This window comes from Musa acuminata, chromosome BXJ1-9, assembly GCF_036884655.1.
Source record: "Musa acuminata AAA Group cultivar baxijiao chromosome BXJ1-9, Cavendish_Baxijiao_AAA, whole genome shotgun sequence".
NCBI classification, from domain to species: Eukaryota; Viridiplantae; Streptophyta; class Magnoliopsida; order Zingiberales; family Musaceae; genus Musa; species Musa acuminata.
The window spans coordinates 13,291,500-13,306,554 of NC_088335.1; the positions used below are offsets into that span (position 1 = coordinate 13,291,500).

A 15,055-nucleotide genomic window follows, 5' to 3' on the forward strand; every position below is an offset into this window, starting at 1 on the left:
CAATGGTTTAGGTGGCCTGCATCATCCACCACCTTACCATGGATATTTTTTTTGTTTGCCAAAAAGTGTATATATATATATATATATATATATACTAAACAATCTTTTGAAAAATCAAACATCTCATCATCGTTGAAAAAGATGAGAACATGATGAAATCAATGATAGTGTATTAAAAACATAAAATAAATATAGATATGATCCAATTAGACCAATATTTGAGGGAAACGCTCATCTCTTGCATCGTCATGCCATATTTGTTGAAATTATTCCATGTGAGAGATTCAAGATCTAGCACATTAATCCTTAAAATTCAAGGAATAATTCAATTACAATTGATCAGATTATTAGGTGAAATCCAGAGTTTATTTCAAGGAATAATTTCAACAAATATGGCATGTTTTTTTTTCCTTTTTCGGAGAATGAAATGCACAATTTATTTGCACGTCAGAATATGTACAGAAGGCACAAGCGGAAATCTAAAGCGACTCTTCTCACAGTCTCACTTCTCTTCATCTTCTTCTTCTTCTTGCACTCGACTTCACTCCTCCGCCGTTTACCTAGGCTGCTGTATCGTCCTCGGGCTCAGCTTCACGCTCACCACCTTGGCCGCCTTCTCCGCGTACTTGGCTCCCTCCGCCGCGCACCCCCTCGACGCCTTCCACTTCTCCGCTCCCCATGTGATCAACTCTCTGTTCCTTCCTCCGCCCTCCTCCTCCTCGGCTTCCTTTTCTGTTCCAACAAAGACGAGATCAACGCGATGGATCGAGGAGGAAAGAGAGATGCGAGATGAGGGCTTACGGTGAGGAGCGGACAAGGAGAAGAGGGCGTCGTTGATGTCGTCGGGCAGCTCGGGGTCGTCGTCCTCGAAGAAGTCGAGCACGGACTCGTGGAAGCACTCCCGCAGCCAGTAGTCGGCGAACCAGGGGGACGAATGCACCAGATCCCACCACTCCGACGAGAAGTCCTCCACCGCGCGCTGCGCCGCCGGCACGTACGGGGCCGCATCCGGGTTCAGCCCCGACCTCGTCCTCCTCGCCATCACCTCCATTGCTTCGAGCACTGCTTATCCTCCCCTCTCTCTCTTTCGATATCCGATGGTTGACGAATGGATAAGATAGAGAGGAATCCGTATATATAAAAACGTTTCAACGAATGAGCCCCTCGAGTTGGATCAAAATATCGGTAATACCAGACCGCCCACAGGATATTTCTATTACCGCGGACACGAGATTCTGACCGTGTGATCTGAAATGGACGGTGACGATAGAGGTTGGAGCGGAAGTCCCATCGTTTCTCCTTTCGCATTCAACTGTCACCCACTGTTGTCCACCTCCTTTGGTTATCAAATGGGGCCCACGCCTTCTCCAATCAAGCGTTGCTATAAACCGTAGACTCTCGGGACCAGGAAACGGTGGATGGCCGCGTGGTGGGTTGGGACCATTTGGAAGACGTTGGATACTTTAGAAACAACAATTACGTTTTCTCCCGGTTTACGGTTTACCCTCACTTTCCTGGCTGAGCTCGTTTGGGACCCACAGGTGTACAACAATATTTCTGAACAATGATCGAGCAGGTATACTTGGGGTAAAGAGGATCGCGTGGAAAAAGCGTAACCATTGAGAAAATAAAAAGAAAGAAGGCGTGCCACGAGGAAAGGAAAAAGTGCGCCAGTCGATCGCTTACACGTCAACGGTTTTATCCGATCTGTTTGTTTAAGATAGCTTTGGATAGATGCTATCTTCTTGTCGGGGTTTGCATCGGCACGGACACAGAAAGACAGAGCGAGAGAGACCATACGGCGGTGAGCGGAACTTAGCCGGGTCTGAAGACCGTTTCGCTTAGCTTACCACTCACCTGGGCAAAGAAGAGGCTCAAGGCTTGTTTTTTGGAACGAGGTTGCCACATTCTCGGGTGCGCGGTGTGCAGAACCTCCGATTTACTCCCGCCGTTGGCTTTTTTGATCGCAGCGGTAGAAATGCATCCCAGCCGTTCATCTTTACGGATCCAGATCACTTATTCTACTCGAATCCAAGATCAGACGCGGATTCTACTTTTTAAAATATAAACCCGATTAAGACAAATCCGAGCCAGTAAGGAGCATGCAAATGGGAGTAGGAAAAGAAGGGTAAGGTGGAGGAGACCTCCTCTGTAATAAAGACGACCTGGTTCCGATAAAGTTGCAGAGTCCATGGCGTTAGGTCAAAGTGGACCGCAGTTGCTGCCGCTGCTCCAACGCTCTCTGCCTCCTCTCGAGAGGCGAGAAAGCGCCAAACAAAAGCTTAGACTCCACCATCTCTCAGAACCCATGACAATGTAATGAGAGTGGAGAGAGAGTTTGATGCTGTCTATGTTTATCTGCGGTTGAGATTATAATGTGCTTGAGGGAGTATTCGTTCTTGGTTTGTAACACCAATTAAGTCACAGATCATCACTCTACTTATTTCATGGATGTGAAGTCATTGACTGCGGTAGATTGTAATAGAACAACATGGCAAGAGCAAAAGCAAGTGAACCAAACGCGTTTCTAGGAAGAAGACAACTGCAGGCACTAAGTACATGGTTTGCGGACGAAGTATCTGTAAGCAGCCACCTTCCTCCTCCTGGAGTTGGTGTTGTCTATGGAGAGCACCATCTTTCCCACCTCCCTGGCGGTGTACACGTTGTGGATCGGCTCGTCCGCCGTCGCCGGGACCCTTCTGGTCTTCTCCACGATGATCGTGTAGCTTCCGCCGTCGCTCGGCACGTACTCGGCGCCGTAGTCCACGTCCCATCCTCCCACCGCTATGTCCCATGTGATGCTTGCCCCTCCCTGCTCCACAATGCAGTGGTCATTTACTCGTTGCTCAGTGTCCAAGGTGGTGTCGCCGCTTCAGGATAAGCTTACCTCAATGCCGTCGATCTCAAGGTTCACTCTTTCTCCGCCCTTGATGGTGAACTCGGTGGCGGGCTTGGGCGGGCCATTCTGTAGGTCCCCTGGCCGGCTCAGCCCTCCGTACTGCACCGGCACGAACTCCGGCCTGATGAATCTGCAACATCTTAAGAGATTTAAAGGCTCTGTGGAAGTAGTTGGGGGGGGGAGAGAGAGAGAGAGAGAGAGAGAGAGAGAGGTTATCGTGGACTACTTGTAAAGGGTCTCGGCCACATTGCTTTCTCTGGCGATCACGAACTTGCTCTTTGTCCTCTCCGTCAGAAATGGACTAATCATGGCGTACAACAGAGTGAAATACCAGGGCACGTTGATGAACACCTGCGGTTGATGTTAGCAGAGAGAAGAGGAGGTGACGTCGTGATGAGGAGAGCTTGACGTTTACTGACCTTTCTTGCGACCATCTCAGGGTAGTTGTCCTGGAAGAGGGAGAGGATGTGCTGCGAGGCGGCGCGGAGCTCGCGCTTGGGCATGTCCTTGAGGTCGGTGACCTGGATGATGGAGTTGATGCCGCCAGGGCGGAGTTGGAGCAAGCGGACGCCGCGCTCCATCACCTGGACGCGCCACCGGAGGAAGTGATGTAGCTTGTCGGCGTCGCCCAGCACGCGGTCGTACACGTCCTTGTCCTTGAAGACGCCGTAGGCGTTGTAGCACACGGGGTGGCCCCACCGGTCCCAGCCGTGCATGTACGCCACAACGCCCTCCAGCTCCTTGAACCCCACCAGCTCCTCCTCCGCCACCTCGTCGGCGCCGAACTCGCGCCGCCACTCCACGCAGCGCAGCAGCATGGCGTGCGCCTGCCCCGCGTCGAAGTCGCGCGCTCTCAGAAACTTGAGGAGGACGACGACCGCCCGCTCGTCGCCGGCGGCGGCGGAGGAGGGGGCGAGGGGCACGCCCCAGATGGAGATGGGCTTGGGGGAGACAGCGAGGAGTTGCTGCAGCTCCTGGAGGGCCTTCAGCTCGGCGAGCTTGAGGCTGGAGAGGAGGTAGCAGTCCTCCTTGAACGAATGGGAGACGTGGAGCGCGGTGGGGGCTGCCGTGGCGCCGGCTGTGGCTTCCATGAGGGAGCTCAGCAGGCTTCTCTTGGTGGCAGGATTGGGAGAAGGGACGGGCTCAGTGGTTGCTTGGGATGACTCCATTGCTAAAGTTGAGCTGAGAGAAGGAAGAGAGCTCAAGCTCGTCGTCTTGCTCGATCCTCTTGTTTGCTTGGGTTCCACTACAGCTCAGCTCCTGTTACTACCATTACTAGTGGTGTTGTAGAGAGAGAGAGAGAGAGAGAGAGAGAGATGGGGAGGGAAGCTAAATTGAATTGAATTGAATTGACTTGAAATGAATGGGAGCGGTGGAAGGAAGGGGAGGTGGAATTATGGTGATGGCGTGAAGGGGGAGTCCTTCACTTGAGCTTTTATGACCATTTGGAGCAGATGGGGAGAGGAATGCATGGCGGATCCGTGAATGCTTTCTTCTTTGATTTGTGGGATTCTCTTTTTTTGCCCTCTTTATCTGCACATTGCTTAAACTATTCTTCTTCTTTGGTTGCATCAAAAGTGCTTTAAAGAAGAAATTTAAGATTGGATACGGAAGGCTGATGTTACATTTGCTCGACAAAAGATCCAAATGCCAAATGTGAAACTGCGTTGAAGGAATCGTTTCTTCCACCTCCAAAATGGTGGGGTGTGACGAAAAATATTTACATGTGATGATCGAGTAGAAAGAATAAAAAATAATAATAAAATTCTCATATTAGTTTGGAATGAGAGAGTCGATCGATATATATTGTGCTTAGGAATTAGATGATATTGGGTGCAGCCAAACGACAACTCTATGAATAAAGAGTATAAGAGCAACTAATACATAAATATAAAGATATTTTATCTATAAGATTTATGTATAACATAAAAAGGAGTCGAGCATCATACATTGAGTTTGACTCAAATCCTAAACGATTTAAGATTTTATATTGCGTTTGTGTCTAGCTTCATGTATGTTAAGATTTGATCGGTCTGAGTGAGACTCGACTGATCTTAGAATAATAACAATATTATTATTATTATTATTATTATTTTTATATATGAGAAACTAAAGTCTAAGATAAGGTTAAGTGAGAGAAAACCCAATGCAATCCAATCCACCATGACCAGTAAGCTAAACCTGTGTGTGGAGACAAAGGTAGAAGCAGGGAGAAGATGGAGGAGGAAGAGGAGCTGCCGCTGCAGCTGGAGAAGGGTGCGTCCCAGCATCCGAAGGCACCGCTCTCTTTGAGGTCTTCCCTACCGACAACAAACCGTCGCCCGGAGATTGGGTGCTTCAATTCCAAACCAACAAAGACCAGAATATTAGATCATGTTCGGCTTTTCTTCTCCATCGTATCAACACTGAAAAGAAAATGTTTATTGTATAACACTAAAAAAAAAAACCATTATAATATTCTTTACATATATATATATATATATATATATATATATATAATAGTAATGCAATCAAGATGAAGTTCAACAGAAGATGATCTGAGAGCATTAAACCAAGCAACCACTGCATCAGCCGAGGGATGTCTTCTTCCGAGTAAACACCGCACAGAGAACAATGTCGGATGTCCATTTCCATTATTCTCTAGTTGTGGCAGCTCTTGTGACCATCTAATCCTAAGGAAAGCAGACTGCGACACGACGATAACTCTGCCAATCGATGGATCTTTTGAGCTCAAAAACAAGTTCACAAAAAGCCTTTTACAGCTCTGCATTCCACTTGCTACTTTCACCATCCAAAGTATTATTTCTTTCCACCTTACTTTGATACCGTGTACATAAAAAGCAGTGTCAAGTGGTGTGCTAAGTACGGTGTAGTATTATTGTACGCTGACTTGTTCTTTCTCCATTGTGAAGGAAGGATTCGAATCAGGAGACCTTTGACCGTACAAATCCAGTTAAGAAAACTTGCTTTAGATTTGATGTTTGTTCTTGGAAGGAAACAAAACAGATATGGTTGAGTTTGGAAGACAGCAACGAGGAAAATAAAGGAGCTTGGATTAGATGATGGTATTTAATTAATGGAAGGAGGAGGTTGTGCAAGATTTGTATATTCTTTTTATTTATTTTTTTATTCAAATATTCAAGTATTGCAATTTCACAGAACAAAACAAAAAATAAAATCATTGATGAATATTCTCTAATAATGTGTTGTATGGAATGCTATCACTAAATGGGTATCATTATCCAACACATGTCTCTACCATCCACTTGTGCTTCTTTCTTGATATATTCATTAATTTAATTGCGTGAATTATTTTGCTGACATATAAATGCATCACAACAGATTAATGGGAGACTCGGCGACTCTATCATCCCTCCTTACATGCAGTGAACCAAACCGAAGAAGAAGAAGCAGAAGAAGAACGCCATACGACTACTGCATATTACAGAGACGAGGAGAGGGTGAAGCCGTGGAGAGGGATCAGCACAGAGGAAGGTCCGCGGGAGGCGGCAACAGAGACTGCAGCTCGCCGACGCCGTTCTCCACCAGGAAGGCCATGGCCAAGCCCCAGGTGATGTGCACGTCCAGGTGGCAGTGCACTAGCCACACCCCTGGGTTGTCCGCCACGAACCGGATCACCGCCCACCCGTTCACCGGCACCCCCACCGTGTTCCGCAGCGGCGGGTCCACCAGATTGAACCTCGCCGAGTCCCTCGCCGGGTCGAAGTTCCCGAACCCCGTCGCCAGCACGTAGAAGTGGTACCCGTGGATGTGCATCGGGTGTTCCTCCCCCGCGAAGATGTTGGTGCCCTGCAGCACCAGCTGCACCACCGACCCGTACTTGAGCGGGTACAACTTCGTCCCCAGCACCGGCTGCCACAGCCCCCGGCTGACGTTGGCCGCAGTGTAGTCGAAGGGGACCGGCGGAACCGCCGGGAAGTCGGTGGTGAACACCCCCGGCACGCCCAGGTGGTGGGCTTGGAGGAGGGAGAGACCGGTGGGCAGCTGGAAGGAGACGTTGTTCATGCTGGCGCCGAAGCGAGTACCGTTCGGGCCGCCGCAACGCCGGCCAGGCGGGCAGTTGAACAGGCCCAGCCCGACGGTGAAGAAGAGGTGGTGATCGACGGGGCCGGGGATCTGGACGGGGTGGGGGCTCCTGATTCCGGCGGCGAAGGCGGTGGCGGTGGGCGTGTCGTTGAAGGCCGGGAGGACAGGGAACGCCGGCGGGAGCCCCGGGCTGTTCTTGGTGGGGCAGCCGCTGTTCTTATACTCGAGGACGGCGGTGGTGGTGGTGTTGTCGAAGGCGACGCCTCGGGCGCTGGCGTAGGCGTGGGCGGCCATGTAGTAGCGGCCGGGGGGCTGGTTGGTGGTGACTAAGACGTCGGTTGTCTGCCCCGGGCCCAGCATGAGGACCGCGGTGGTGAAGGGCTTGGTGTAGGCGGCGTCGGCGGCCACGACCGTCATCATGTGGCCGGCGATGCTGACGAAGAGCTCGTTGTTGAGGGCGGCGTTGATGAACCGTAGTAGGTTGGTCTCACCCAACGCCACTGGGAAGACCGTTGTATCTTTGTTGGAGCAGTTGTAAAGATCGCCGGGCTGGCCATTGATGGTGAAGGCGTCAGAGACGTTTGGGGCTGCTCCGGTCCTCGTCGCCCGCCGGACTACGCTGATGGGGTCCTCATTCCACCACTCCCCTGTTCCAACGCCATATCGTCATTCAAATCTATGCATACATGTGTATAAGATTTGGAAGGGAAATTAGTACCGAGGATGACGGGGAATTCTCGGTGGGGTTTGGGGAATGGGTAGGAGGAGGCATCTCCGGGATAGATGATGAGGGCGCCATGGACGGTGGCCCTGAGCCAGGAGCTGTGTGCGTGCCACCACAGCGTGCCTTCTTGGTCCTCGATGGTGAACCGGTACGTGTAGCTGCCGCCGGGCCTTATGGGGCACTGCGTCACGAACTCCGGCCCGTCCGCCCACGCCGTTCGCATCTGTCGAACCCCGTGCCTGTCAACACGCATCACTCGGATCTCGTTAATCTGCGTCCATGCAAGCATGCCTGCATGCACAGATTTTATCTATATATATGTATATATATATATATATATATATATATATGTAAATATATATGTATATATTTACGTATATTTGTATATATATATGTAAATATATATATATATATATATATATATATATATATTGCTTGGTTTGGTAGCAGCCGTACCAGTGAAGTGTGACGTTGTATTTTGCTCGGTTGACGACGTTGACCACGAGTGTGTCTCCGTTTCGAACCGCTAGCGTCGGACCGGGGTATTGGCCGTTGACGGTGATGATGTTGTGGGTCTTGCACAGCCTCTTCACTGGCGTCGCTTGGACCTGTTCACATCCGGTTCACTTCAGAAAATGAACACCAACCCAATAGGGTAGATGACAACGCAGATGAGGATCGAGGATGGATGGCATACCACAAACTCATGGTAGTGGACTTCTGCATCGGCACAAGTGAACATTACGGAGGACCACAGCAGAAGCAGAGGCAGCAGGAGGAGGAGGAGGAGGAGGGAGCACTTGTATGAGTTCTTGAGTGCCTCCATCCCCCTACTCAATCCTATTCCAGGTAGTGATGCAGCAGAAGCGATTGAGAGGTTCCAACCCAGTACTTGTCCAGTTCTTTGGTGATGCAACAGCGATTGAGAGGGCTACGTTATTTATATACAAACGGAGGTAATGGGTTTGTTTGTGGTTGGAAGATTAGGTTTTGAATTGTGGAGAAAAACAGTGCTTGTATAGAATTTTTTCACCAATCCGAGGGCTCAATCTCGGAGGAACAGTTGCACTACTACCATAGAGGGAGTGGTTATACCCACTAGATCACAATAGTTGTAGAAGAAGCCTCCTCATCCCACATCGACAGACCTTTTGAGGAAATGATTCTTGCACTGCATGCATGTTTTTAATCATTGTGGCTCATATTCCAAATGATTTGTTATGACGTACAATCCGTGGCTACACCTTTTGTGCGCGCAGCTACATTAGCCAACTAGTCAAGAGTGCCTTTTTCATTCTTTGCAGCAAACAAACTCACAACTTTCCTATAGTTAGGTCCTTGGTGAAGACAATTGTGCAGATGTGTGGTTAGGGTTGTTAGAGCAAGAACCATCTTTTCCAGCAGTGATGTTGTTTGACTTGTCTAAATTGCCGGGTGGAGAAGTGCAATGAGCCTTACAAGTCAATTCTCAATTTCCACATCCTCTTCGCTCTTGGCACTCAAGTTCCAATTCTCAATTTCTTAATTAGATCTATTCATTTTCATCAACAGGATAATTCTATTTCTAGCTACCGATAAGACTTCAAAAGGAAGGATAGAATTATAAAATCTTCAAGAAGACTGTTTTATTGACTACAAAAAAGCTTCAAATTCAAAACCCATTCTGTAACAATTTTTCTATCAACAGAAGCTGGGAACCAGAAATCTATAGCATCTCGTATTGTACCACCCAGTTCAGAGAAGCTAGCACACGCGCTCTCTACTTTCTGCATATGATAACACATCATCAGTTGGTAATTATATGCTGGAAAACCATTGTCACACTGAAAAGTTGCTTTCATAAGCTGTTAATACAAATTCTGTATCGGTAACTGCTTAATGATATCTGGACAAATGTCACACCACCAGTGGTGATTTTCGTGTACATGCCAGAAAGAAGTCAGTGCACAAGACACAAGATATGTATTCCAACGTGAAATTGTTCTCATATTTTGTTATATATGATATGCTGACTTCTTACGTGAAAGAAGCCAGCATAGCACAACAGTCGAACTGTTGTTGTCCAGCTCAAAACCAAATCTTCATCATCTCCCTCCTCCGTGGTTGCACCTTAAGCTTTTAAGCCAGCGGTTAGGAAGCACCATCTATCTGACTTGTAAGATCCACGAGGTGCAGTCATGGAGTAGCTGGAACTTCTTACATGCTGCTATGCTGAGAAACACTTGCATTTTGCCAAGGAATGCCAACAAGTCTTCATGGCACCGGAATGAGCCACCACATGCACACTGCTCCACTAAGTGAGCAGCTTTAACTTGTCTGCACCTGTCACAAACAAGATCCTGCAAGTGGTAAAGCCTTTCTCTCTGCCTAACTATTTGAAGGAGAGCATTCTCCATCTGCTCACGATTGTATGGCTGTCCACAATGTGGCACCGCACAGTGCCAATTATCCTCCAAAAGTACTGAATCATGACAGAAGTCTAAATCCCGGCAATCATTGCAGTAACTGCAAATAGAAAACCTGAATTAGGAATGGAGTACAAAAGAAAGGCTGGAGTGTAGAATACGGGCAAGTTCCACGAGTAAGAATCTACTGTCAGAAACTGGGAGCATAATATGACCTTTTAGATTATTTTGTTACTCGATGTCTAAGATGCAAATAAGCTACCACAACATAAACAAAATTTATCTCCACCATACCTGCAAATAATATTCGGAAGTGTAAAAGACTGACATGGATCACGAAACTGTGCTTCTGGAGAAAACTCTTTGACATGGATCCGTTTTAATAAATTCTTCCTCATCCGCTGTCAAGTCAAAGCATATAATTCAGCAACCATTGCTAGAAGTTTATAATATTTTGAATGACAACCAATAAACACAACATAATAAAATTAATGTAAATACACATAACCACAAACCGAAATAAATTGCATGTCAAATGCAAACTTATTTTTAGGTTGTATTTCATTCACTCTTTTGGACTTTGAAATGGACTTTATTTTGCAAACAAACAACGTAGATTTTAATGCAACCCTTTATTTTGCGCACATTTTCCTTGATAAGAAAAATAACTCATAGATAAGAAAAATTATTTGTTATGACAAGGATGAGTTTTACTAGTGGACCACTAAGAGGATCTTGTTTGTCTCAGGGATCAAAGAAAGACAACCAATTTCTACTCAGTAAAATTTAGAATCAAATAATACTTTGGAGAATTACCAACAAAAGTAGGTTTCAACTTCATTTGAATTGTTATTTCCATATGTGCATTAGTGAAAACTAAATTTATTTGGATCAGATATCTCCAGCGAAGTCTTGTACCAACAAGTTTGATGCATCATAGTTAATTTCAAAACTATATAAATCCACTTCCAACTTGATCAGAGAACATTTACCATGCTTGCCATTTCGGTCATGAGCCAATCATGTACCCAAAACTAATTGCTGAACTCTGCAGATATTTTGTACAGTGTCCTCACAGGGATGATGCAATAAACATGATACACATATGAGTAGCACAACTTTATCTAGACATGGCAGAAACAACTTCCAAAAAGTTGGGTCCCTCACAGAGCAGAAAGTTTGAGAAACAATGATTACCTAGTTCTAGCAACTTAAGGCACATAATGAAATTTAGATAAACAAGAATTTGGGAATTTCCTTCTTCCAAAATTAACAATTTAACATAGCACTAGCCACTTCTTATTAGATAGGGTGATTTAGCTTGACGAACATATTCCTAAAAAATATTGCATGTAAACTTTCTGCACAAAAATATAAAGAACAAAGCACTATCAGATATTCTTCTTATTATATATTTAAATAAGATAAAAGAAATAGGGTTGTATACCAGAACATCATGTTTAACATTCTGATCAAGAGCAAGAACAGCACACACATGCTTGATGAACTCTAATGCTGCATCTCCCTTATTTCCTTGGGATCCATAAGAACAGGGGAGAACATGAGTTGCATGTAGGTCCTTAATTCCTTTGTTTTCTCCCTTGAAACGGCGGAGTATATCACACACAATGTTAAGAAGCTTCTCAGTAAAATAATTGCTGATCTGCAACAAGCAAAATTTGGCATAAGTAGAGATAAGCTTGTGTCTGTTGTTACTACAAGTTATATATACCTGTTCTTTGATGTATTCATTGACACGAGCTTCAATTGTTTCGGCAGCTGTGACTGTGATTGATTGAGTACTAGTACTATCATCCATCATATTAGTAGTTCGGATCAAAACTTGTTCTTTCAAGTACTTCCATGGGATATACAAGAATTCTGACACTATCAAGACAAAGTGATCCTGTTTGGCACCAAAATATTGTTTGAATTATTCTTCCATTTAGTGCATGATACAGGTATCAATATAGTTAAAAGGAACAAATACTAGTCAGATTAATAAAATCAAAGCTATTGTTTTCATGAGAAGTATATATTTTTATTGGGAAATGACGAACCTTAGTGACCTTTGGTAGGTATTCTGCTATATTCCAGCTTGATACCACGTTCATTTGAGAATTATCCTCCATATCCTCTACCGGCAACCCCATAGGCCATTTGGCTTGAATCCCTCCATAATTTAACTGCAGTTCATGAGTACATTTTAGCAATCTAATATAGCTTAAATCATTATATATGTAAAATAATGAGTCAATCATAATATGCTGAGTTGATAGTAGACTCTCTTTATAGAAAATGAATGTTAGCATAGAAAGATCTGTAAAAGAAATACAAGTTAAAAGCAAAGGCAGACCTGGTCCATAAACAGTAATGAATGCCAAAAATGCAGAGGTTCAAGCTCAATCCACTCAAAAAGTTCCCTGTGAAAATAGCATCAAATCATAATAACAGAAAAAGGTAGATAGAATGCTTATTAATCTTAATAAGTCTGCAATGACAAACCTTGTTTGCAGTGTTCTCAGCAAACAATCACAATATGCTCTAGCAGCTGATAGTTCAATCTTACCCGTGTCTATAATGATCTTAGAGAAGTTTGCAAAGATGATGGTGGCTCCTAGTTTTTTAAACTCAACCAGCAGCAATGCAAACACCTTTTTCATAAACTGTCAATGCTCATATGAAGAGAAGCAAAATACTTGAGAGCTTGTTTCATAATATCTGCTGCAGAATATTGCATCAAGTAGACTAAATAACCAGAATGTGCAACTTACCATGTTCAGGACCCGATGGAGGGCAGGGTCATGAAGTTTTGACATTGGGCTGAATGACAAATGTTAAATGTTAGCTTGAGAAATTGACAAAATAATGAACATTGAGTGCAAAAGCTTTCAACTTCTCAACCTGCAAAGCCACCGGTAAAGATGCTGCAATATTCCATCAGCAAAGGCATTACCAGAAGCCACAGCATCTGATATGCATCTCTGAATTAGTTGCTTTAGTACTTGAAATGCAGGCGCACACGAGCTAGCTTCATCATAATCAGTTTCGTTATCATGAGCAGGGGGATGTGAGTCAGATTCATGACAAAATAGGGATCCCCCATCCGTTTCTTCCACTAGACTGCTCTTGAGAAGAGCATTAACAGCTAGGTGGTGAATCTGCAGAAGAGCAAGCATTAGCATCAACTTTATGTAAAGTTTGATGATGTTAGTCTAACCTTCAGTTCAACTGCCACTTTTCTATATGCTCCAGGATAACTGGCAGCTGGTTGGTTGACCTGTTTTCAGTCATAATACACCATTGAGTACAACAACAAACACTGAATAATACTGAGAACGTTGATCTTTGATAGGCAAATATTACTTCCAATAATCATATATACTTTAAGAAAATATTTGAGGATTATGTTCTTCAAGAACTATAAACATGAGAAAAAGAATAATGTAGTGATTTGATAAGCTGTCAGTAAAGCAAAATTATCTTCAGTGTACCGAAGTCCTTACTTCATCAGCAAAGCATGTATCTCCCTCATAAATGCCCCCAAAATCTGGAATTCCATCATCAGATATCCATAGTACCTAAAAGACACTCCAGGAACATCTTAAGCCATATTGATAATAAGCAATGAAGAACTTAATTTTGTAAATGTGGAAATGTATATAGTACATTGACTAACTCAATTCATGTAAATAGAAATTGACAAACCTAGAGAAACTAAGAGCAGCTAGTATTTATACAAAAAGAATGACTACAAGAACTTATTTGTATGACAAGTCAACCAATATGAAAAAAAATGCAGAAATCCTCCTCATTTATAACGTTCTCACTAAAGCGTTGATTGACAAAGAGGATATACACCAGCAAAAATACGGTCAATTTTTTAAAACGTAAATACATATTTTTTTCAAAGACTGCTTAAAAGTTGATACTTTCCATAAAATCTATTCCAACCACATTGAAAAAAACAATCAAGAAATTCATTCAGGCAAAGCCTTTAATTTTTTAATTAATGCCAACACAAGCCATTTTGTAGGCATTTTGACTTGTGATAACTAGTTTCACACACTTTAGTAACTGTCTCAAAATGAACTATAGCAAAAGTTGCTTTTGAATCAGATGGTCATGGGACAGATTCAGGCCTGCACTATTCTACATTATGGATTCAACTCATCTAACCTCACACAATAAAATTAAGCAGGCCATTTATGTCGGACAACAAGCAAGAGCTTTCATGATGAACTATTTGTATCATAAAGAACCGAAAATCGATAAAATTACAAAATCAAGATAACAAAGCAAAAGAATCCCAAGTACACATTTGTGTGAAGTGAAAAGGCCAACCTGTTGCTTATCACGCAATGCCCTAGAGAAGAAGACATCAGCAGTAAATAGAAGCCAATCAAGTTCAAAATTCCCTAATGGCACCTGTTTGATCACAGAACATGGACATAAAATTTCATAAGTGAACACTAGCTCAAACATAAAGGCATAGAAGTGAGAACATGATTATTACATGTGCATATCTTGATAGCAAAATCCTTTCATTAAACCACTGGGATGATGCAGCACATCTTTGCATGCTAATTTTACCAGCTGTAACTTGCCATCCAAGAGCCTGTATATGAATTCAAGTAAGTCAAAGCTTGCTGGATGTGCATAATTACAGAGAAAGCAAGAACGATTTGGCTGTCATGGCATCTTCAAGAATACCTGATAATTGCTATCACAAGCATTAAAAGACATAGTGACACAAGGGAAGTCTTCCAGAATTCTTATCCTTGACTTGAGAACTTGAAACCCTGGACATTCTATGATACCAATAGCAGGTTGAAGATGTTGATGCCTATCACAAAATTTACAATTAGATTCCTGTAAACTGTAGTAGAAGTGAAATATAAATATAATATGAAAATTCTTTATTAGGTTTTTTTCTTCCACAAGAATTCTATCCTAAAGAAGTTTGTGGAAGTGAAAAAA

General features: G+C 44.0%; 4 protein-coding genes across 5 annotated transcripts in view; all 4 read right to left on the reverse strand.

The window, feature by feature from the left end:
• Positions 1-420: 420 nt before the first annotated feature.
• On the reverse strand, positions 421-1,112 carry LOC135594287 (protein EARLY RESPONSIVE TO DEHYDRATION 15-like). Its single transcript, XM_065084687.1, has 2 exons — positions 802-1,112; positions 421-732 (listed from the first exon to the last, which is right to left on the reverse strand). The coding sequence occupies exons 1-2, from the start codon at positions 1,049-1,051 to the stop codon at positions 557-559; spliced, it is 426 nt and encodes a 141-aa protein (XP_064940759.1). The 5' UTR covers positions 1,052-1,112; the 3' UTR covers positions 421-556.
• A 1,328-nt stretch (positions 1,113-2,440) lies between these two features.
• Positions 2,441-4,208, reverse strand: LOC135593325 (patellin-6-like). 2 transcript variants are annotated; one of them, XM_065083289.1, is made up of 4 exons: positions 3,319-4,208; positions 3,126-3,250; positions 2,888-3,029; positions 2,441-2,812 (listed from the first exon to the last, which is right to left on the reverse strand). In XM_065083289.1, exons 1-4 carry the CDS (start codon positions 4,066-4,068, stop codon positions 2,552-2,554), a joined length of 1,278 nt encoding a protein of 425 aa, XP_064939361.1. In that variant the 5' UTR covers positions 4,069-4,208; the 3' UTR covers positions 2,441-2,551. The 2 variants fall into 2 exon arrangements, with proteins under 2 accessions (XP_064939361.1, XP_064939360.1); XM_065083288.1 differs by having other exon boundaries at positions 2,888-3,038.
• A 1,947-nt stretch (positions 4,209-6,155) lies between these two features.
• Positions 6,156-8,601, reverse strand: LOC103998274 (laccase-3). The gene is made up of 4 exons (XM_009419701.3): positions 8,368-8,601; positions 8,127-8,278; positions 7,665-7,909; positions 6,156-7,593 (listed from the first exon to the last, which is right to left on the reverse strand). Exons 1-4 carry the CDS (start codon positions 8,494-8,496, stop codon positions 6,380-6,382), a joined length of 1,740 nt encoding a protein of 579 aa, XP_009417976.2. The 5' UTR covers positions 8,497-8,601; the 3' UTR covers positions 6,156-6,379.
• An 884-nt stretch (positions 8,602-9,485) lies between these two features.
• The window catches only part of LOC103998275 (DNA polymerase epsilon catalytic subunit A), a 37,025-nt gene continuing 31,455 nt past the window's right edge, over positions 9,486-15,055 (reverse strand). The window contains exons 37-50 of the mRNA XM_009419702.3: positions 14,789-14,921; positions 14,592-14,693; positions 14,420-14,503; positions 13,582-13,656; positions 13,296-13,355; positions 12,980-13,236; positions 12,850-12,898; positions 12,581-12,741; positions 12,432-12,498; positions 12,136-12,261; positions 11,808-11,981; positions 11,523-11,738; positions 10,370-10,476; positions 9,486-10,175 (exon numbers count right to left, since the gene is read on the reverse strand). Coding sequence (XP_009417977.2) covers positions 9,815-10,175; positions 10,370-10,476; positions 11,523-11,738; positions 11,808-11,981; positions 12,136-12,261; positions 12,432-12,498; positions 12,581-12,741; positions 12,850-12,898; positions 12,980-13,236; positions 13,296-13,355; positions 13,582-13,656; positions 14,420-14,503; positions 14,592-14,693; positions 14,789-14,921 — 1,972 coding nt within the window. The 3' untranslated portion in view covers positions 9,486-9,814. The remainder of the gene's footprint in view (positions 10,176-10,369; positions 10,477-11,522; positions 11,739-11,807; positions 11,982-12,135; positions 12,262-12,431; positions 12,499-12,580; positions 12,742-12,849; positions 12,899-12,979; positions 13,237-13,295; positions 13,356-13,581; positions 13,657-14,419; positions 14,504-14,591; positions 14,694-14,788; positions 14,922-15,055) is intronic.